The 22251-nt window shown below is 48.9% G+C and overlaps 1 protein-coding gene across 1 annotated transcript in view; it reads left to right on the forward strand.

The window, feature by feature from the left end:
* The window catches only part of ILRUN (inflammation and lipid regulator with UBA-like and NBR1-like domains), a 28939-nt gene extending 7727 nt beyond the window's left edge, over nucleotides 1–21212 (forward strand). The window contains exons 2-5 of the mRNA XM_068996063.1: nucleotides 4138–4292; nucleotides 7548–7745; nucleotides 9926–10254; nucleotides 17799–21212. Of these exons, the coding sequence (XP_068852164.1) occupies nucleotides 4138–4292; nucleotides 7548–7745; nucleotides 9926–10254; nucleotides 17799–17834 (718 nt within the window). The 3' untranslated portion in view covers nucleotides 17835–21212. The remainder of the gene's footprint in view (nucleotides 1–4137; nucleotides 4293–7547; nucleotides 7746–9925; nucleotides 10255–17798) is intronic.
* Nucleotides 21213–22251: the final 1039 nt, after the last annotated feature.

Raw genomic sequence — 22251 nt, forward strand, 5'->3', positions numbered from 1 at the left:
AGTGTCTTCAGTCTCCTAAGAAAAGTCTGATACAATTAATTAAAAAACAATTTCCATTTACCCATATACTGCTGGTTGTTTGCAGGACAGGGAGGTTGTGTAAGGAGGCCTCGAGTTTGTGAACTGATTCTTTTAATTTTGAACACTGAATTACTTTAAGTAATTAATGCCTAAATATATTGGTTTAACATAAAAGGCTGTCTGGAAAAAACTGGGAAGGGAAAGAAGGGTTCAAGATGAGCCACCTTGTTGCTAACACTTAAGAGTTGTTAAGGGATGTCTCCAGAGCTATTAGCAGAGAAGGTTTTAACTTGACTATTGTAATTTAGCTCCTGAGGCTTGAAATGAAGCAGCAGAGAAAAAGGCTTGATCTGGAAAGGAGCAGTTTGGTGTTGTGTGGGAAAAGCACTTGACACCCAAGAGTCATGGGATGCCCTTGAAGAGGAAAGAGTGGGATGCCCAGAGTTAGAGTGGATTTGGTTGATGATGTGGAGCTACAACCTGTATTTGCTTCCTGCTCCCCTCTCTCTTTCTGAAGTCTTGCTCTTAGGACTAAAATTGAGCACAGTGCTGAGTCCTGGGCTCACCCCATCACTGGGGTGACTTTTGACTGCAGGCTTTTCCCGGGAATTAGGGCTTGGATCTTGTCAGACCTGCTCTGTAAGTGTGGCGGGGCTACAAACTGCTGTGGTCCGGGAGTGCTCTAAAAATGGAAAAATTGCTTAATTTCAGGAACATAAGGAGGGCCTGAGACCTGGAGGGCCCTGTGAAGAAAGAGCTGCACGGCCACCCCTGTAATTAGGAGAGCTCAATCATGTCAATTACACTGGCTGGATTTGTAGAGTTGTTTGGTTTATAATAGTAATTTATCTCCTATGGCAGAGAGCAGAGGGTAGAGTAAGTAGTGTGGTGTAAGTCACACTGAGGAGTGAAATCAGGCAGGCAGGGATGTGTGAGCAGAAGCCAGATGATAACTGGACCCTCTGAGGGCTGACCCTTGTATCTGTCCCTGCAGTGTCTGCAGCTGGGGCTATGCAATTACAGCTGGGCACAAGGGTGAAGACCTAAAAAAAACCCAAATATGTATTTAAAAATAGACAAATTTCAGGGCCCTGAGTGTGTTTGCCCTAATGCATCTCTGTCATTAAGGTTACATTTGGGTGTGAGCTGCACTGATGCTGTGCCTGTGGCAGAAGGGCGAGTGGCAGGGTGTGCTGCTTGGGCTCAGCTGCCTGCACATCACCAGGCTGCACAGAGTTCACCTCTGCAAGTGGCATTTTCCCCAGGGTGCTGCCCTCCAGCTGATCTTGGGGGTTCTTGGGCAAGGAAGGAGGGGGAGCACTGTCTCTTGGGAGGAGGAATGGGACAGAGCCCGCAGTGGTTGTGCAGGCTGAGAACAGGACTGAGGTGTGAGCTGGGGGTGCCTGTGGCACAGAGTGCAGCCGCCGCCACTCCATCCCTGTCTCCTGGGGTTGTCTGTGTCAAAGAACGTGAACTCGAGGCAGATTTGCTTTGTCATCCTGACTTTGGCTTTTGCCACTGTGAATTTCTCTTCAGTTTCTGGAAGCTTCTTTTTAGTTCTATACTGGGGAGTCCAAAAGGCATTGAAACACATAGAAGGGCTCCCCCCAAACACCCCCCACCACACAGATCATGCAGTGGGAGTGGGGAGGTGGGTTTGGGAATATCGGATCACAAACGGGGGCAAATCTATTTCCAGCATGCCTTGTTCTTTAGTTAGTTTTTAACTCGATGCTGCAGAGGAGTGTTGTTGTTTCCCAATGGCAAAGTGCACTGAAATATGACCCCGGGATGGCAGTGCTGGCCCCAGGCCTATGTGCACAAATAGCCCACTACCTTCTGAGGCCTGTTTGCAGCCCAGCAAACAAACACAGCCAGGCTGCCTCACAAAGAGTTGCAGCAGAAATCTGCCCCTCAGAGCTTTTATTTTTTCCTCTCAATGTCAATAAGACGTCAGTACCACTGATTCCAGAATCATCACTCACAAGATGTTGTGGTCCATCTGAAAATGTAGTTATGTAGTAGTGGATTAGGAAGAGAAGGAGCTGCATTGCTGTCTTTTATATCTCCTACAATACCTTTTGCCTTGGATTGCTGTACTACAGGAAGAAATTGTAGTGCAAACTAAGCTCCAGCTCATGGTGTTAGCTGGGTGAGTGAGCAGGAGTCTCTTGGCACAGCCCTGGTGTGAGTTATGTAAATCTTGTGCAGTGTATAAGCAACAGGCGGTTGGTGACGTAAAACTGAGCATTTGTCTCTGTTTACTGGCTAATGTGACATGGCCCCTTCCTGCAGCATTTGACTGAGCTGGCGGGATTAAATAGAGCCCTGACACTCCTAAGTAGAAAACGCCTCAGGCTGAATAATGGTTTCTGCTCTGGAATTCAGAGTTCTGGCCATGGCATGGGAGCCGGTGGTTCCTGTGTTGGACCAAAGTCCGCCCGGCACGGATGGCAGAGGTCTGGCTGTGAGGCTGGGGTTCCTGAATTGCTGCTGATCGATGCCCGTGGCCATGTTGTGCAGGACATTCCTCCAGTGTCTCCTTAGCAGAATGTCAGGAACTCCTGTGACTCACACAGCGATTATCTGCTGGCAGCTATGATGGATGGATTGATTGCCAAACTGATGGGTCTTTGGGTCATCTCCCAGTGCCCCCAGTGCGGCTCTACCCCCTGCTCTTGCCCCCCAGTCAGCTGCTGTACTTCGGGTCCCCTGAGTTTTCTGTGAGGAGAAAGTGACGCTGCTCCCATGCAGTTCAGATTATACCCAGAATGTCTGATTTGAATGTTTTTTTGCCACAAGCACTGTAGGAATTGAACAGGAGGCAGTTTCTTTACTCACTGTTTCAAACCTCTTTCCAGCTGGCAAGCAGCCTCACAAGCCCTGTGTTTGCTCTTGCTCAGGGTCATGGTGCAAATGTTTCTCTTGCTTTCACCTTGGCTCACTGACTTGGACACATGACACCCCACCACTATCCAGCCCCTCAATATGTCACTGTGCCCACACAGAGCAGCTTCTGCAAGGCTTTGGTTTAGGTGGTGGTTCCCAGTTCCTGAAGTCTTGGTTTTGGTTTTTTTTCTATCCTGCTCAAAAAAAGCAACACAGATTTCTGTAATCATGAATAAAAAAAGCAGTTGTTTTGCCCATTGCGTTTGGGGAGATTTTACTCATCTCCATTCTCACAGTACCCACTCACAGCATGTAAATTAGGGCCACAACCTCTCAGACATGTATAAACAGAGGAATTACATGACTTGCCAAACACTTACGTAATGACTTAATAGTATATCGTGGAACTGAGCTAAGGCTCATGAATCCTCTTCCTGCCTGACTGTTCCTCTTCTCACATTAATTATCATGAGTTGTAGCTACACCGTGGCTCAGGAATCAATAGCATTGTGGCTTTCTGAATGTCCTTAATATATCACAGACTTGCACTGTCATTTATCTTTATTCAGTGAGAACTTTTGACTCAGGTGGTTTGTAAGTTCCTGTGAGTTGTGACTACCCAGAACTGAACGGGCACTTTATTGATGAATAAACAGTTCGTACCTGATGGTATGTTTCAAAAACAGCAAGGCTGGAGTTATTATCTGTAGCTACTGCTGCCCTTTGGCCCTGAGAGTTATCAGAAGAGTGTTCTTCGTGTTTTGTTCCTCTTGTGCTCTTTTTGGACCTTGTGTGCCAAAATAAAATGGAGAGGTTTGGTCCTTCTGAAATTAGCTGAGGTAACAAGACCGGTGTGAAGAAACTGCCCTGTGTTTGCCTCCTGTGGCATAGCTGTTCTCTCGGTGTCTCCTGAACTGTTCAGCAAGTTTCATAAAGAACTGTTGGAGTAGAGCTCTCCAAGACTTACAAGTTCCAAGCTTTCCAGGGAAAATAGAAGCAGAGTAGAAAAGTGATCCTGTGTCCTTGGCAAAAAAAAAAAATCTGTATTTAGAGCTCTGTTATCTTGGAGAATCCACACACGATAGAGATAAAAGCTTTAAAAAACATGAGCAGCTGAGCTATTACCATCTGGATATTTTTGCTGAACTGTTTAGGATGACATATGACCTGTGCAGAGGGCCTGGTCCACCTGTACTTCAGGTTGTAATGTGCTTTTTTCCTTTCCAGGAATCTACAAGCTGCCATCGGAGCCTACTATGATTTTGAGAGCCCAAATATCAATGTCCCCTCCATGTCGTTTGTGGAAGATGTCACCATAGGTGAAGGAGAGTCCATCCCTCCTGATACCCAGTTTACAAAAACGTGGAGGATACAGAATACAGGTGAGGCCTTTGGACTGCAGCAAACCCCATGCAGCAGGTGCTGGGATCCAATGGGAGGGATGCTGGCTCAAGGCAGGAGGCTTGTGTGCACTCACCTGGGCTGGAGCCACCCTGAGGTGCTGCCAGCCCATGCAAGTTCCCCTTCTTGGGTTGGCACAGAGATTTTGTGGTGTGCTGTGCAGCTCGGTCAGGTCACCAGTCTTGTTCCTCGTGCTACCACACAAACAAACTACAGGGAACTTGCAGACAAAGGAGGCAGTGACACAAGGGTCATGTGGCAGGTCCACTTCTGGCAGAATTGCCTTTTCATGTTCTGAGAGGATGCAGGGCTGGAGAGACCACATTCCAGTTTGAAATAAGTCAAAGCAGTGACTGGGATCCAGGAAGTGAGGCTGGGCAAAGTGCATTCCCGGTGCTTGATATGGTGGGATGCAGTCAGAGAGGAAAATGAAATCCATGGATGCGAAGGAATCGCTTGTCCTCAAGAAGTGCAGTGACAGGATGCTGCATGAACATTTAAAACTGTGTGTCTGAATTTAATTGACCTGCTTGTACTTGTGTGAGGGAGAACAATCCCACACCGAGGTGTGATGTTGGGAGTCATCACGAGTCAGGTTCATCTCTCTCAGTATTTCTGCAGTGAATAGCTGCAGTACTTGGGCTGAATATCCAAGTATTGCAGAGACTAAAACCACACTAAAAATCTAAGAGGATTTCATTAGGAGGGGGATGTTTAAGAGCACTGATTTATAGAGAATGTGTTCTAGAGGAAGGGTTTAATATTTCAGTGTACTTTTTCTGCCTCCTTTTGTTTGAAAGTACAATGAAAGGGTGACACGTGGAACTTGCTTAAACTCAAGTACTGTGAAAAGTTGCCTGGCAGTTTTTTTATAACTGTCCCAAATACAGCTCTTAAAAATCTAGTAAGTGTGACAGGTCTTGTTTCTCCACTCTTAGTGTCTCAATTTGTGTGTGTTACGACTACACCTCTATTTCGGGCCTTTCCGACTCCTCCCTTCCTTGTTCCTCTGATGTCCCATTTCCTGCATGCAAATTCAGCCTTAATTTAGCATCCTAGTTCAGGGGATATTTCACTGTTCTTGGAATGTTTCACCCTCTTAAATCCTGGGCCTTCTAAAATGAGGGACAGGAGCTCATCTTGACTTAGGATTTCCTGGCGAGGCTGACATTTGTTTTGGCTTATGTGTGGTTTGAACCTGGCTTGTCAGACCATCCATCTGTGCCCTAACGGTGGTGCTGGAGGCCCGGACTTGGTACAACCACACTGCTAAGGGTTAATAAAGGGCAGCTTCACGTGCTAGTTATGACTCTGCAGTGCGAGGAGGACTGCAGCATTTGAAAACCATTCTTTGGTTTAATTAAGGTATAGTATCAAAGGGCTGTAGTGTTTCCAGATAATATCTACTTGTTAGGCAGATAACTGAAGCAGTGCCAAGGTTTTTAACAGCTCTACAGGAGTCCTTGATTACATGACTTCAGTTCTAGAACACAAAATACCTGAGGCGTGTGTCACTGGAGCGTTGCAGGTCTGATGAGTGTGACAGGCAGAGTTCAGAGATTGTCAGTTTGAGGCACGTGAGCTCTGAGCTCAGTTCAGTCAGGTTCTCATATGTGTCAGTAAAAAGCAATGCCCTGCTCTGGTACCTGCAGAACGGTGCTGCCTTGTCTGCCAAAAGAGCAGTTTGTGTAGTAGAACCATTGCTGAAAGAGCAGCAGGATTTAACAGCCTGTCTTCCTCTCCCCACTCTGCCCCCAGCTGCTGCTGGCTCTGCAGGATACTCTCTGCAATTTATCATCTCCTGAGAGATGAGTGTACTGAAATAGAACGACATAATCATAATTTCATTTTATGAAGCTTATCAGTTGCAGCATTCTAGGCACCTTGCAAGCCTAAAGCCATTAAACCCGATAAAAATCACATAAATAATTTAAACTAAACCATGTTGCTGGGCTGCCAACCTCTGCAGATGAGACTTCATGCTCAAGTGCCCCACGCCCCAGGCTGAGGTCAGCCAGACACCCAGCTCCTCTTTCAGAGCCCTGCTCTCTCAGCACCTTTCCAGCTGTACTGGTACATCCCCCGCTGAGCATCCCGCTGCCCTCTGTACATCCTGCTCTCCCTGTGAGGTTGTGAATTCCACAAATAAGGACTGCACAAGAAAACCAGTCTTTGCCATGTCTTCACTGGAGTATCCACAGGGATTAAATTATCAGGCAAGCTGTTGCAAAGGATGCTCCTTGAGGTAACGTGAGGTCAGAGCAGCCTCCAGCGTGCTCGCCTCGGACCAGACGGAGCAGTTCCAAGCTTCATGGTGGTTCCGGCTTTCCGTAGCCATTTCCGTCAGCCTCAGCTGAGCAGGAGGTGTTCTCAGTCGTTGGCTTAGTCATGTCACATGACTGGGGAAGAAGCAAAAGAAAATTGTGCTAAACTGATTTTTCATGAGTCTCAGAAGCACTTTTTCTTTCTGTCTCCCCCAGCATTTGTTATCTTTGGCAGCTGTGCCTGCACGCAGGAGCTGTTTTCTGTCTCTCTGATTGCCAGGTCACGCTGTCGGTCCCAGTGTCTGCAGTCTAAACATGGATCTCCACTGATAAATCGTGTGTTCATAACTCTTCCCACCTTTTGCACAAGCCTGAGAAAAGGGTTGGTGCAAGGAGACAAATAATTCCATTTAGGAAATAGTGCTGGCACTTCAGTTACAGCTGAGACTATGAGTTCCTCTTGAGACTCCTAACAGGCTTAGAAAGAAATGAATCCCTGAAAGGAAATGTTGCCAACACTTTGTATAAATAACAGGTATTTGATGTGGCATGGTTCAGGAGCTTCATGGAGGGAGGCAGAAATGGGGGCACACAACACAGCGCTGCCCTTGTCTCTGCCTCTGGCCCTGGGGAAGGGGAGGTGTGTGTAGGTTAAGTTCTTTTGCTTTTTTTTTTTTTTTTTTTGGCTGCTGTTACACTGTGACTTTGGAATTTTTGTGTAACAAAGACATAGAGATTACTAAAATAGGAATATCAGTTGTTCTGCTGGTCCCTAAATTCACCAGTTAAAAATGCTCTGAAAACCGGGCTACCTCAGCATCCACTGCTGCTGTGTTCTGTGTATCTTGGTTTCCTTTGACCATCCAACAATTGCACAACTGTTTCAACAAGCATGTTTCATCCAGTCTTACACAAACAGACAAAGCTTTTCCTGGTGCACTGTCAGTAATTCCCTCTCCTGTCTAATCCCAGGGACGGAGGCGTGGCCCCCAGGGGTTTGCCTGAAGTATGTCGGTGGAGACCAGTTTGGCCACGTGAACATGGTGATGGTGAGGTCCCTGGAGCCGCAGGAGATGGCCGATGTCAGCGTGCAGATGTGCAGCCCCAGCACCGCCGGGATGTATCAGGGACAGTGGCGGATGTGCACTGCCACGGGACTCTACTACGGAGGTGAGCAGCCCCTTTCCCAGCCCACATCCCCTCTGGGGACAGCAGGGACACCATGGGCCCATAACGGAGCGGGAGGGCAGAGGTCTGCCAGCCCCGGGCCTGAATATAGGACACAGAGTGGAGGAAAACATCAAGAGAGCTGCTTTGTTGTCTTGGCCAGTGTTTTCTGAGCACTGGTGAAATTACAGATGACATAAAACTCTGGAAAACAAAGGGATGCGCACAGCTCTCCTGGAGACTCCCATTTGGTCCTTGTCGAGATTCTTTCCCAGTTTTCCATTGCTTAACATTGTGAACTGTATATGAGCATAAAACAGTAGTGAAAACCTCATGTGAGAAGTTAACGCCCAGGGTTTAATGCAGTGCTTTAGTGCATCCCCTGTGAGTTATTTCTCTGTTTAAAGAATACATTTGGCTATTTTGCCTGGTGCTTCAGCCTGGGCCTCAAACATCTGCCTTCACTGCAGCCTTCCCACCCTTTTCCACCAGCTTTAGTTTACACTGAGAACATCTTTGTGTCTCTGTTGGCAGTTGGGAGTATCCCAAGTTTCAGGGTTTGAGTGAGAGGTGTTGGCACATGGAGGCAAAAATACCAGTGCCAAGGAGGAGGCTGCTGGCAGCGCTGGCACTGCCACGCGGCTTCTCAGTGTCTGGAGGGGATGCAGTGTGTCCCCGAGGGATGGGCAGGGGTATCCCCATGCAGGTGGGACAGCCTGTCCAGCTTGCACTGCTAGTCCCGTGTGCTCACAAAGCCAAGGGTTCGTGGATGGTTCCCAGCCCCGGACTGTGGGAGGTGTCCCAGCATTGCCAGAAGTTGTCACCTTTGCCAGAACACGGCCTGACGATCGAACCCCTTTGGCCACCAAGCTCCGAGTCCTAGAGACTCTTGCCCTGCAGCCGAGCTGGTGGCTTTGCTGTCGGCTGCCCCCAGGTCCGGCCCGGCGATCCCGGGGCCCGGGCCTCCGTCCCATCCTGGGGCGGGGACCCGGTGGTGCCAGCCCGGAGCGGCACCGGGGCCGCAAGGCCGTGAGAGGGCGGCAGAGGGCGCTGCGGGGCCGCTCCCGAGCCGCCTTTGGGGGGACGTCTATGGGGGGTGGGGAGGCTCAGTGGTGGATGTGGGTGTGTACAGTGGGGTCAGTGGGGTCAGTGGGGTGTGTGTGCAGTGGGGCAAGTGGGGTATGTGTGTGCAGTGGGGTCAGTGGTGTGTGTGTGCAGTGGGGCAAGTGGGGTATGTGTGTGCAGTGGGGTCAGTGGGGTATGTGTGTACAGTGGGGTCAGTGCGGTGTGTGTGCAGTGGGGTATGTGTGTGCAGTGGGGCAAGTGGGGTATGTGTGTGCAGTGGGGTCAGTGGGGTATGTGTGTACAGTGGGGTCAGTGGTGTGTGTGTGCAGTGGGGCAAGTGGGGTATGTGTGTGCAGTGGGGTCAGTGGGATGTGTGTACAGTGGGGTCAGTGGGGTATGTGTGTGCAGTGGGGTCAGTGGGATGTGTGTACAGTGGGGTCAGTGGGGTGTGTGTGCAGTGGGGTAAGTGGGGTATGTGTGTACAGTGGGGTCAGTGGGGTGTGTGTGCAGTGGGGCAGGTGGGGTATGTGTGTGCAGTGGGGTCAGTGGGGTGTGTGTGTGTTCGGGGTGGTCAGTGGTGTGTGTGTGCAGTGGGGCAAGTGGGGTGTGTGTGTGCAGTGGGGTCAGTTGGGGGAGTGTGTGTGTGCAGCGGGGTCAGTGGGGGGAGTGTGTGTGTGCAGCAGGGTCAGTGCTGTGGGAGGAGGTGCGCAGTGGGGTCAGTGGCATGTGTGTGTGCAGGAGGAGTCAGTGGTGTGTACAAGGATCAGTGGTGTGTGTGCAGTGGGGTCAGTGGGGGGGGATGTGTTTACAGGGATTAATGGAGAGGTGTGGGCACAGGGGGATTAGTCGTGTGCCCTGGCAGGGTGCGGGGTTCTCTAAGCAAGGCGTGTGCCCCTGAGGTAAAATTCTACTGTTCTCAGTTGGCTCTTAAAATTCAAACTGTTGATCCTAACCCTGTTAAACTGGGGGCATTGAAACCAGTACTGCTGAGGCTTTGTAAAAATGTGCTTTAAGCAATAAGTCCTTTTCTTGCTAGTGTAAAGGATGGAATTCATTTGCTCCTTCTTCCCCTTCTTCATAAACTCCCATTGACAATCCAAATGCTTGTCTTTCCACAGATGTCATCTGGGTGATCCTCAGTGTGGAAGTTGGAGGACTTCTGGGTGTCACACAGCAGCTGTCATCCTTTGAAACAGAGTTCAACACGCAGCCGCATCGCAAGGTAGAAGGAAACTTTAACCCGTTCGCCTCTCCGCAGAAGAACAGGCAACCAGATGAAAACAACCTAAAAGACCCTGGGGGTTCCGAGCTAGGCACAATCAGCAAAAACACATGGGGGCCTGCTCCTGACCAAATCGAACAAGATCAGAATGGACTGTCACAAAACTCTGTAAATCTCTCCCCCAGCAGTCACTCGAACAACTTGTCGGTAGTGACGTACAGTAAGGTAGGTGCCCTGGGCGAGCAGGAGAACGGGTAGGGGAGGAGCCTGGCAGGTGTGTAATTGCTCTTCCTTCCAAACTGCAAAGCCCTTTCCTTCTGCTTCTGCCAGACCTGCTAAGGAAGGTTCTGAATTTGACTGTCTGACTCTGCCAACTCCTCATGTTATATTAAAATATTTTTTGCCTCTGATAGACTCTACCAGATCCACCTTGTTGTTTTTGCTTCAAGTCCTTCTTCAAATTTATATAACCTTGTTTGGGTGCTGTAACCGCAAGTGGCCGGAGCCTGCTCCAGTTGCGTGTGCAAATAAGTCAAAATATCTCTCTAGATGTGTCCTGAGTTTGACATAATTTTGAACAGAGAACAAATAACCACACCCTCAAACTTCAGATTAGCCAGATAACTTCTTTTTAGCTGGTGTGGGAAGACTACAGAGCTCACCATTTGATCCCAGAAGCTGCCAGCAGGAACAGTCAATCAAAGGACTGTTCCTGTCTGTGTCCTTGTCTTGTTCATAATTGTAGGTGACTTTCAAATTATCTTTACTTTAAAAATCTCTCTCAAAAGCTTGCTTGGTGGATGCTATATGAGTCTGAGTGATATTTTGACTGTTTTTATTTGCTTGTGTGTGAAAAATGAATTGCAGGATTATTTACAATTCAGAATCCACCTGTTAATGCAGCAGTATGTGTAGGTGTGTACTGTCGTATGTCAAACTAGTTTGATTTTTTAAATCCTTTAAAAATGCTTTACTGTACTTTGAGCAGGCTGTGTAGGACAATAACACTTGGTTGCTGAATGACTTAATAAAGCCCTAATGTTAGTTCACCTACAGCACTTTAGTTCCTCCCTGGATGACCTGCCTGTCCTGTGCCAGCAGATCTTGCTTTAGTGACCTTTACCCCAAGGCTGTGCATTTTTTAAGGCCAGCACGCATGGGGTGAGCCTGACTGCCCCCCCTTAGTGGTGCCAAACACCGTCACTGGGCTGGCTCCTGCTGCCACACTCTGCTCATAACAGTGGAGTGGATGGCTTGGGAAATGATTACCTGTCAGTGAAACACCACCTGAACTGGCAGTGCTGAAAGTCGCTGCTTTAGTGGCTGCTTGGTGGGGTCGTGGTGCTCCCCCAGGGGCCGGGCTGGGACTGACTTCAAAGAACGTGGGTGTGAGGAACCAGAGCCCGTGGCAAGGAGCAGCTGTGCTGTGGGAGAGAAGCCAACAGGAGCGTGAAGCACCACCTGAGAGGTGTCACTAGGTTGAAGTGAGCTGGTTTAGCTGGAAACCCAGAGCTCCGTGCTCTGAAGAAACGGGGGCAGTTACAATCTAACCCCAAACATAGGCAAGTGACCTTCCTCCCCTTTTTCCTGGTTGTTTTGTTTTGGGGTTGTTTGTTTCTTTTTGTATTTACAGAATATTCGTGGGTGGATTTGAGGTGGATTATCTGAGATTAAAGCAGACATTTTGTTTTCTGGCTTCAGAAGGGACAATTTTATGGTCCTTTTTGGCTAGGGGTGGGGGATATGGAAAAGCTACTTGATTTTTGGGTGTTTTTCTCTCTACTGCAGTTCTTTTTGTTTGTGACATACTAAGACATTATTTTATCCTTTGGAGGTTCTTCTGGTAGGTCTGAAGATCTGAGTCCTGTTCCAGCCTTGCCCATCCTGCCCAAGGCAGGAAGTTTTCTGCCACAGATCCAGTATTCACGTTGGTACAGTACTGGTTCTGTAGTAAACAAGTTTGAGGGAGTTGGACATCCCAGACACCTGGTCTGGTTTGAAATGGCCAGGTGAACATTCCCCCCATCCCTGGCCAGGTCTCTGGGAAAAGAAGATCCAGTTTTGTTTGGTTTTTTCCCTTTGTGTGCATGGTGTCCCCAGCTAGGGATGCTGCTGGAGCAGAAAAGGGTTTATTAGAGGTGATGTCAGGAGTATCGAATTACCTGAGGAAGGAACAGATGGAGCTCCAGTATATATTGGGAAAAGCTCTACCTGGCCCATCTTCTCCACATCCCCAGGGGATCTGACCTGTACTCTGCTGCTGCAGAGGAGAAGGAAAGCTACTGCATTGGGAGTTGCTGCCCTGTGATTGAATATTGATGTGAAAAGCTTTTTTTCAGGTTCTAGAGCAGACAGAAGAGCAGTGTGGGTTGGTTAGGCAGTGGCACAGACTCCAGGATTCCTGGGTTTTATTTATCTTGGGCAGGACCTCTGATATTTTTGTCTCCTTTCATGTACCTGGGAGAGGGAGGGAATCCCCAGTCGTGTTTGACAGACCATTTGGTGAGCGAAGGAGATGGTTCAGGTTTAGTTAAAGTGTTGAGAAAAAGAGCCTGTGTCCTGTATTTAGAAGTAAAATAAGCCCTTAAATATTTCTCAGAGGTCTGTGGAGGCTTCCTCTGCTGAGAGGCACTGGGGACATGCAGTGCATGAGACCATGAAATCTTTGAGCTAAAACGAGCAGTTTCTGGCATCTGCAGGTGTAAAACATACTCAAAGCTGCCAGACCTTGTCGGAATTAGTCCTCCCTTTGGTGCACTGAGCAGGTGTGACTTGTCCTCCAGAACTCCCCACTGGAGTCAGGATTGTGGCAACGCCGACATGCCATCTGCTGCTGGGTTAGACAAGTACAGCAGCATTTCACACCTGGAAATGTTCAAAATGCTTTTATACAGCAGCAGAGTGTGTGTGGTTTGGGTGTCCTGCTCAGTGGAACAAGCCTTCCTAGGGAAAAACAAACAAAATCAGACACAGAATTCCCTGTAAGTGGGTAAGAGGAAACCTGTGGCATGGTTGGAACAAGCTATGTGCCCTTTATTCCTGCTATGGCACCCACCTCCCTGGGGCCCCCTGCCCACCTTCCACACTCACTGCAGGGAGGCTGCAGGCCAGGGCCTGTCAGGGCTTTGCTTAAAGCATGTTGTTGTTAAATCTGTTCCCAGTGGAGTTTTTGCATGTTCTTAGATGTAAAGATGTGCCTGAGTGCAGGATAGGATGCCCAGAAATCCCCATGCACGGATATTTTATTCTCTGGCAGTCCGTTTCTCTGGATTCTCTGGAGATCTGAGGTTCGTAGAGCTTCCTCCTATTTACTCCTGTCTCATAGCAACCCTGCACGGTCACTGCTGCTCTCTCTTTTCCATTAAAAGCCCAAGACCCAGTCTGACAGTGCCTGAGAATTAGAGTTTAATTGCTTAACTGAGGAAAGAAACGTACAGGTTTCCATGTCTGGGAAGATGAGAAGTGAATAGCCATATCCTGACACTTAGATTGTACCTGTCATCTCTATATAAAATCCATAGATCTGTATCTAAACCTGCTGCCCAGATGAATTGAGGAATCACTGCTCTCTATGTCATGCAGAAAATTGCACATGGAAGTTGTGATTCTGCAAAGATTTGCCCAGACAGGACACTGGGCATTGTCCCCACCACAGCAAATGGTGCCTGGCTGTCCTGGTCCTTGCTCGTGCTGCTCTTCAAAGCCCAGTGAAATAGAAACATATTTGGAGTTCATAGCTTTAAAATCTGAACTCCTTTTTACCTGCTGTGTTTATGCTCCCCATCTCTCTCTGTTCTGTGTGGAGCTGAGCTACTTGGCAGCTTTCTGTACATAAGGGGAAACCAACCCTGTGTCCTTGGAGCCTTTAACTGGCTTCCCCTCTCTGAGCTTAAATGTTATTGCTGCTTCTAGAGCCATGCTTCTCCCAATCCAGGGCCTCCAATTTGCAGATTTTTTGGAGTACCTCTGTAAACTTTAGACAGAAATACTTTTACTGGAAACTAGGCATCAAACTGTGCATGAGGATGATGCCCCAAAAATGTTTGCATCCATGGAGGAGAGAAGCTCCTTCTGTCCTGGTGTCTGGGCTTCATGCTGGTCTGGTCACCATGTGGTTACATCCATTTAGGCACAGTGGGAGAATGTTGGACTCAGAGCTCCCGTGGCTGCTCCCACAGCACTGCAGCCTGAGCTGGGCTGGCATGAGCTGGTTTGCCTCTCTGGTGAGAGAATGGTGATTTGGGTGCTGCATGTCAGCTCATCCATGAAATCCATGTCCTTCTGGACTGTGGGAAGTGCCAGATAATTTGATTTTAGCCCAATTTTGCTGCATTGCAGCCCAGCAGAGTTGCCTGTTGTTTATCCTGGCCCAGCAGCACATCAGGGAGTCGTGCATGGGAACTCAGTCGGGTACCTGACCCCTGTCACCTCCTTACTCACGGGCACCTGAACCAGCCCTGCCAGTGCCTGCTCCCAGAAGGTCCTGAACTTCCTGGTGGTCTCCCAGCCACGCCATGTTTGCACAGCATGCATGGAATAAAATACAAGTGCTGGATGTTTTGTTCTCTGTTTGTGCTCAGTTTACGTAAGCGAGGTTTGGAGCAGCGTGGGGTAGGAGTGGCCTGAGGGGATGGGGACGGGCAGCATGGGCTGGGGCCACTGTCAGTGTCCACTGGGAGACTTCTGTATCGCTGTGCAGCTGTGCATCCACCTCCTGTCCCTGGAAGTGTACCTGCATTGGTGGTGACTCAGTCACAGAGGTGAAATAAAGAGCTGTCTGAAAGCCTGTGTGTGATGGTTTATGAAAGATTCGCTTAATCCTCACTTTGTTCCCAGCACAGGTGCCTCCGTTTACAGAGCTCAGTGTTCACAAAAGGTTTTAACTTCCCAAAACATCTCACTTCCCTTCTAGAGGCACGAGTCAAATAATTTATACCGGTAGTTGTCATGCAGAATCTTTGCTTGGAAAATCACAGTTCTGTGTTCTCACACACTGGTCTGTGTGAAGAGTCAGTGCTCCCACCAGCAAGTGAGCAGTTACTTCTGGGGAACATTCTGGAAGAACTGAAAGTGAATTTGCAAAGCTGCAGCTGAGCTTTTCATAAAGACAGCGATCCCACTTGGAGGATAGACGGGAATGCACCAAAAATAGTGGGAATAATCCTTCCATTGAAACAACTCAGAAAAACTGCAGTTGTCTGCAGAATTATTTTTGCATGTTTGTGATGTAAAATGTTGCATAGAGGGGATAATTAGGCTTGAAAATGTCATACAGGGGTTTGGTATTTGCATTGCAGCAGTAACTGAAGTTTTCTAGTATCAAACCCTTACAACTGTGCATGGTGACTGAATGTCATGGGACATGGGCAGGGGCGTCACCTGCACAGGGTCTGCACTAAAGCAGCTCTCACTCGGCTTAAAGAAACAAGTGGGGTTCAATTTTGCCAAGTTCCCATGTCCAGTAATGAATCTCGGGTAGGTGAAATGCAGTGAAGAGTGGCAATCCCAAAAGCAAAGATTTGGGGCTTATCCATGGTGAAATTCCTTGTGTCAGGAGGAGCTGACCATGGTCAAGGATTGTGGGACTGCTCTGGCATTGCCAGGGGAGCTCATTCCAGGGTGTTGGGTGTTCAGTGCAGGGTGGCAGGTGGTGCAGAGCTGTACATGCTGAGGAATCTCTTGTGCTGAGCTAAATTCTGGGTTTAACTGACACACTTAGCATAACTGTGTAGCTTTAAATTAGGTGCTCCAGAAACCAGGGTGTGGAGATCCAGAGGGTTTTCCTGCAAACCAGCTCACAGTGACTTCAGAGGGTCTTTGCATCCAAAAGCACTAACAAGCTGCTCTGATGTCAGACCGAGGGTGACTGGCAATTCCTTTTACCACGGGGGGATGCTTGTGGAACCCTCAAATTAAAGCAAGCAAGGTGGTTTTGCCCTTGGCATCCCCTGTGAGGTGACACAGGGTAAGGGACTCCCAGGGTGCCCCCAGGAGAGGAGCAGGGGATGGTTAAACCCCTCCTGAGCTCACCAGGCAGTGCCTCAAACAATGCCTTGTGTGCAGGTAGCTCAAAGATGAAGCAAATTCTGGCAAATGTGTCTGTACATGTAATCAGCAGCAAATCCTGTTTTCCTTCTGCAGAGTGCTAAGTACAATAGCTTAATCCCTGTGAGGTGAGACTGCTTGGAATCCTGTTTATACATTGCTTTTCTTCTGTGTCCTTTTTTTGTGCACCTGCTCACACCATCTTAATGTTTCTCTCCTGCTTCTACCCTTCCCCCCGTTTCAGTGAGTGTATTTTTGGGAATGTTGGATATCTCAGTATCTGGATTTTGATGGGAGCATCTCCTTCCTGAGGTGATCTGCCATGCTGGAATCTGCTGGCTGTTCTCTTTTGAAAAGCTTTACAAACTGGCACTGCAGCATATTCCAGTGGTAGAAGCGTGTTTGTTTTTCCATCACTTGCGTGTATTTCTGTCTACAAACACCAATTTCCACGTTCCCAGTCTTTCATACTTCCCACACAGTTCAGGAGGTGTCCTGGTTAATTGTCTGCTGATCCTCCTCTTGGTTGGATTCTGAGAGCTGCAGAGAGCTGCTTCATTTTACCATTTGCTTGTATTTACCATCTGTTCATCCCAAGAATGAACTTTTTCTTTCCAGCTGTAGCAAGATCACAGACTGTTCATGGCACTTCCTTCCTAGTCAGATGTGCAGCAGAGCTCTCCAGCCTGGGGTTTGCCAGTGATGTTGATTCTTTATACAATCCGTGTTCCTACTCATGGCCCTGGCTCTGGCAGTGAAGGGGTTTTGAAGTTGTAGAACACACAGGAAAGGGTATTTCCTAGGAAATTTGCCCTGTTAAAGGCAGAGTGGTGAAAACTGAGGTCAGAGCTTCCAGTTCAGCCTGAGCAGGAATGGTTTTGGCTGCTTGGGCTCTCGCTGCCTTGCCCAGAGTGTGCTGGGAAGAGCTGGACTGTGCTTAGTGGCATTTGCATAATGGTCTTCCAACTCTGCCATGAGATATAACAGGTTTTTCTCCCTCATCTCCCTCCTGACCTCAGTGTGTGTCTGGGTTTTGTGTGGGGGTTGTACCTTCATCGCTGACAAACTTCATCTCCCTGTGAACTGGGACATCTCTTGCTACCTGTTGGTCTTTCTTCTGCTTCCTGATGAAACCCCAGATAGCTGATCCAGACAATAGAGTTACAAAAGGAGTTCCTGTTAATTCAAGACCTGCGTCTAGACCTGACATTTAGGTGACTCACTTCAGGATATAAAGGACGGAAATGGATTCTGTAGGAAGTATTTTGGGGGTTTTGGTAAATGCCCTGGTTGATTTCACTGGAGGCAAATGTGTATTGTCACCTCGAGAAGGCATGAGTGGCACTTGTGGGAACATGGATTTTTTTTTCTCTGTTTTTTTTCTGGCATAGCCTCTTACCCAGTTACAGCCCATGTCTCTAGGACAGACTGGGGAGGCTGCAGGGGCTGGGCCTGCAGGTGTTGTAGCATCTATAGGGAGTTCTGGTGTAGAAAACACAAGTTATTTTGCAGCCTTAGCCTGAGAAACACCTGACCGAGGTAAGTGGTGGCATCTGCCCTCTCTGGGGAAACCAGCCCTGGAACGTGTGGTTTAGGAGTGTCCTTGGAGCCACAGTGGGGTTGGTGGGAAGCCCTGGGCTGGGCTGGGCACTCTTTGGAGCTGAGCATTGAGCGTTTTGTTTCTTGCCTGCTGAAAATTGATTATGTCTCCAACTTTCTTTCAGGGTTTCCACGGTCCTTATCACTTCGGACAGTCTTAAAACACAAAAACACAAAACGGGTATCGACAAGAGGAGAATTTAAGAAAAAGCTGACTTTTGGGGGAAGGGAGGGGGATTCATGTGGCAGACAGACACAGCGTGGACCCCCCTTCTCTGCCTCCGTGTTCTGGAAAAGAAGAAAAAACAAAAGCCCAGTAACTTAAGACTAGCTGTTTCCAGAGGAAAATCCAAAACCTGAGTATGCATGTGTGACTGCTGGATTTCAGAGTGGTGTAAATGCTGAGGAAGAAGAGACACCAACACTATGGGTTTTTAGAAATCATCTTCACACGTAATTAGGTAGCTTAAAAAGAAGTTTAAAAATGAAAATTTAAAAGCCATCTTTAAAAAAGAATATTTTGCCTACAGAGCGGTTGTAGTTTGAGCAAATGTTTAATTTCTGTTTGTTTCTTGTTCATATTTTCTTTTTCCTAAGGGACAGCGTGCATTTTCCCAGAATGTCCTGGTTTGCTGCCTAACGGGACTGGCTCAGCACCCTCTGGGGTTTGTGCAGGGACTGCTTCTGTCAGGCTTTTTTAATGCCAGGTTGGGTTTGCACCCAGCACTGCATTTTTAACAGCATTCGCTGGTTTTAGTTACCGACTTTTTAATCTTTTATTTCTTCTTTTCCTTTTGGTTTGGGTGTTGCTGTTAGTTGTCCTGCGTGTCGTTGGGAACCACGCTATGGCCAGGTCTCGGTATCAGAGTTGGAGAGGGAGACTCTGGGATAACATGGAGGGCTCATCTCCCTTCCCCCTTGTACATGAAGTACACAAATACACACCCATGTTAATAAGAAACTGATTTATTCAAGTTCCTGAGCTGTCCTGTGTGGTTAGCAGTTTAAAATCCCTTTTTGTTCACTCTCGTGTGCAGTAGCTGTGCCTGGAGCTGTGTGCCAAGGGGAATCTGTAGCTATAATTCACCTGCTGGTAGTTGCAAAGCTTCACAGACATCCTGTCCTTTTCATTTGGAGTCTCCTCTCTTTCAGAGCATAAGTTTGCATTTGTTTCTCCTGTGCTGAGGTGTAGCTTAGAGGCTGATCCATGTGTTCTGGAGCACAGAGCAGGAGTTGTCACCATCAGCTGGGTCCCACTGTCACCTCCTCTTCTTCTGCTTTGGTCGTCTGGGCTTGGGGCTCCGAGTGGGCTCTCAGGGCTTGTGTTAGGGGAGGGATTGCAAAAGATTTGGGCTGCTCTGCTGTTCCTCCAGCATGTTTTCCTCCCGTTCTGGACTGGGAAGTGCAGTGTGAGGGGAGGCAGCTTGGTCTCAGGCACTGTGGTGAATTTATTCTGAAGCGCTGTCCCCACAAACAGAGGGGAGTGAGCCCGGCAGCACCGTCCTGCCCAAACGAACCAGGCTGGAACAGCCATCTGCCAAAGATACAGGAATATGCAAAGCTCCCATTACCTTCTTCCAAGTCTTCCCAGCGAAGACTTTTCCCTGTGCCAGAGCTGCACACTGCATGGCTTTGCCTTCACTGCTCTTGGCTGCTTCTGTTTTTGTGGCTGGTTTTGAATGGGGGAATCCTTTGTTGCAGCAACCAAGGACAGGTACCTGAGTGCATATGGATGGACCTCGTGGGGACAGTGGGAGTTCCTTGTGTCCAACAGAGGAAGGATTGGGATTTTTGTATTTCAGAGATTCAGTTGTTACAGATCACCATTAGCCGAAATCTCCCTTCAGAAATCTCTTAGCTGGGAGAAACAAGTATAGTATCAGAAACTACCTGCATAGAAGTGGCACTGCAGGATTTAAACTGCCTGACACTTGCACTTGCAGTCTGGTGGGCCACTGCCTCTGCCCTGGATCTGGGGGAGTGTTGGGATTGGAGTGAACCTGCTGAAGGTGCTGCTTCTTGGAAGGTTTCTTTCTTGTCCTGTAACAACATTTTGCCTTGGATTAGTTACCTGCTCTGAGCATTGATCTGGGGGTTGATCTGCAGCCCCATGGTGTGGCTTGGGCAGGTGGAATCTTTCTTCACTCCCGTCTTTCCTCACAGGTGGCTCACGAGCCCCTCTGAGGGTATGAACATCACCCTGCAGCACCGCTGCTCCCCTTCCGAGGGCACTGAGCCCCTGGGGACTGCTCTCGGTCCAAGTGACGAGGTGATTCCTTATCTTTATTAGCTCCTTGTGTCAGCTGCGTAGTGGAAGGGAGGGGAAGTCAAGGTCTGAGTCTGAGTTAGAGCTGGTGCTGTGACCTTTGCCTGGTGTCAGCAGTGGCACCTGGGAGACCCTTGCACTCGGATACCCCCACGCTGGCTTTCTGTTCCCTGGCACGTGTGCTCCTCCCGTGTCCCCTGGCTGCCATACTTGTGTCCCTGTGCTCCTCCTAAGGCTGAATTTCCCTTGTCTTGAAAAATCAAAACCTGCATGCACCCCAAGTAGCCATGTGCTTTCCCACTCTGAAGGCACACGCATTTGCAGTCTGTGGTGTCCCGGTGACAAGGGTTGCATGTTCCAGGGTGTCAGGAAAGGCAGGGCTCTGAGATCTGCAGCTCTTGCTGCTCACATCCTGCTCTGCCCATGCAGCTGAGGGATCCACAGAGCACTGGCTCTTTGGGGCTGGGGTTGTGGCCCCCGCTGTGGCACTGGAAGGATGTTTAAAACAGGGGTTGCTCTGTCTCTTGTGGTTTTCCTCAAGTAAAAACTTTTTCACTGAGGCCAAAGGTGGTTTCATCTCCTGATTCCTTGGAGCTTCGTGGTGCAGCCACCCCTCAGATTGCTTGTGCTTCAGGTGTCCAGCTTTTAATGGGGAGATTTGAGATGAATTTGGCAAAGCTCTGCCCAGGTGACCTCATGACGCTGCAGATTGTATCAGCTCCCATAAGGAAAAGGGTAATGTAGAGCATCTCTAATGGCCTCTAATTGGGTCCCTGTGGCAAGCAAGAGCCACTTGGGCCCTGTCACTAACACAGCTCAAGCAGTGTCACCTCCCAGCCTTGGCAAACTAGAGCAGGATGTCCCTGGGACTGGCCCCGAAGTGGCAGCGCCATGGGAAAGGGTGAAGAGAGAGTGGGAATCTTCTACCCACGCCTCAGGAGCGTTGGATTCAAACCCCACCAAGGTTTGGGAGCTGGGGCAGAGCTGTGTAGTCGGAGAGCAGTGGTGTGGGTGGGAAATGCACGCTGTCCCACGTCTGGGTTTCTGTTGTGTTTAATTTTTTCCGTGTGTGAGTGCGTGGGTGGTTCCCAGCCTGTCTGTGCTCGCCGGGGCAGTGCATGTGTAGCACGGGATGGTGTGTTGCCTCTCTGAGTCTGGGAGAAGTCCTATGATAGCACATTGGGGGTGAAAATAAAGGAAGCTTTTTCCTTAATGTATAAATGAATATTTGTATGATTAAATTAACACAGAAAAAAAACCGAAGCTCTGTAGCTGTTGAGAGTTTTATTGAAGCTGCAAAACTTCTGAGTCTGTCACTTTGTAGTTAAATGTACCTGGTTTGCTCCATCCCCGGAGGGTTTCCAGACACTCAGGCACAACACCCTTGAACCCAGCTCTAGCCCTAATTTACTCCAAATTGCTGTGAAACCGGACCCAATTTGGTGCATATTGAGGTTATCAACCCACCTGTCCAGCCCTTGGGTGGGGGTGAGGGTGGGGAGAGGCCGTGGGGGTGGTTGTGAGGCAGGGGAAGAGAGGGGACTCCAGATTCCCTTTTGACGAGGTCGGATCACTTCTCCACAATTCTGGAGGAGTGGGATGGTCTCAGCGATCTCCATACGAGGGGCACCAGCACAAAGCGATGTCGCAGCTGCGTCCCCGGGTGCTCCTTGTGTGGCTGATCCGCATCCCAGCCCTTCCCTCGGAGCCTGGTGCAGGATGGGGTGATGCTTCACACTTCAAACAGCCCAGTCCTGAGGGACCAGACCTTCCATCTCCTGAGTCGCTCGGGAGGGAGGAGTGGGAGTTTGAAGGGAGGAAGATTGGTTTTTATTTTCTCACAATCCCTAAGGAAATAACTGGCACAAATTGGGATGGGGGCACATGAAGGTCTCACTTTGCTGCACAGTTGTCCCAGGTGGATCTGAGTTCCCAGGTGAGGCCTTGCTGCTCAGGACACCCAACCCAAGCATTACTTGGATAAACTGCACCATGGAGCAGCTCAGCTGAGGCGGTTCCTTTGCTTACCTGGGAATTTGTTACTAATCCCCACAAGAAACCTCACTCTGTGTGTGCTGGCTTTGCTTCTATCATTTGAATAAATGCCTGGAGCTTTCATGTGCCGGTTAAGCTTGACTGAAAGCCTGACTGGGAACAGACATCCTGCTACCTGTGCCTGGGGGTGTTTGTTTTGTGCCCTGAGCAGAATGTGCCCCTCAAGCTCAGGGTGCTCACAGGTGTCCCGAGGCTGCTGTGTTTGGGCAGGGGAGGATCGCCCGCCCTGCTCACTGCCCAGCTTTGCATTTACTCCT

This window comes from Aphelocoma coerulescens, chromosome 26, assembly GCF_041296385.1.
Source record: "Aphelocoma coerulescens isolate FSJ_1873_10779 chromosome 26, UR_Acoe_1.0, whole genome shotgun sequence".
NCBI classification, from domain to species: domain Eukaryota; kingdom Metazoa; phylum Chordata; class Aves; order Passeriformes; family Corvidae; genus Aphelocoma; species Aphelocoma coerulescens.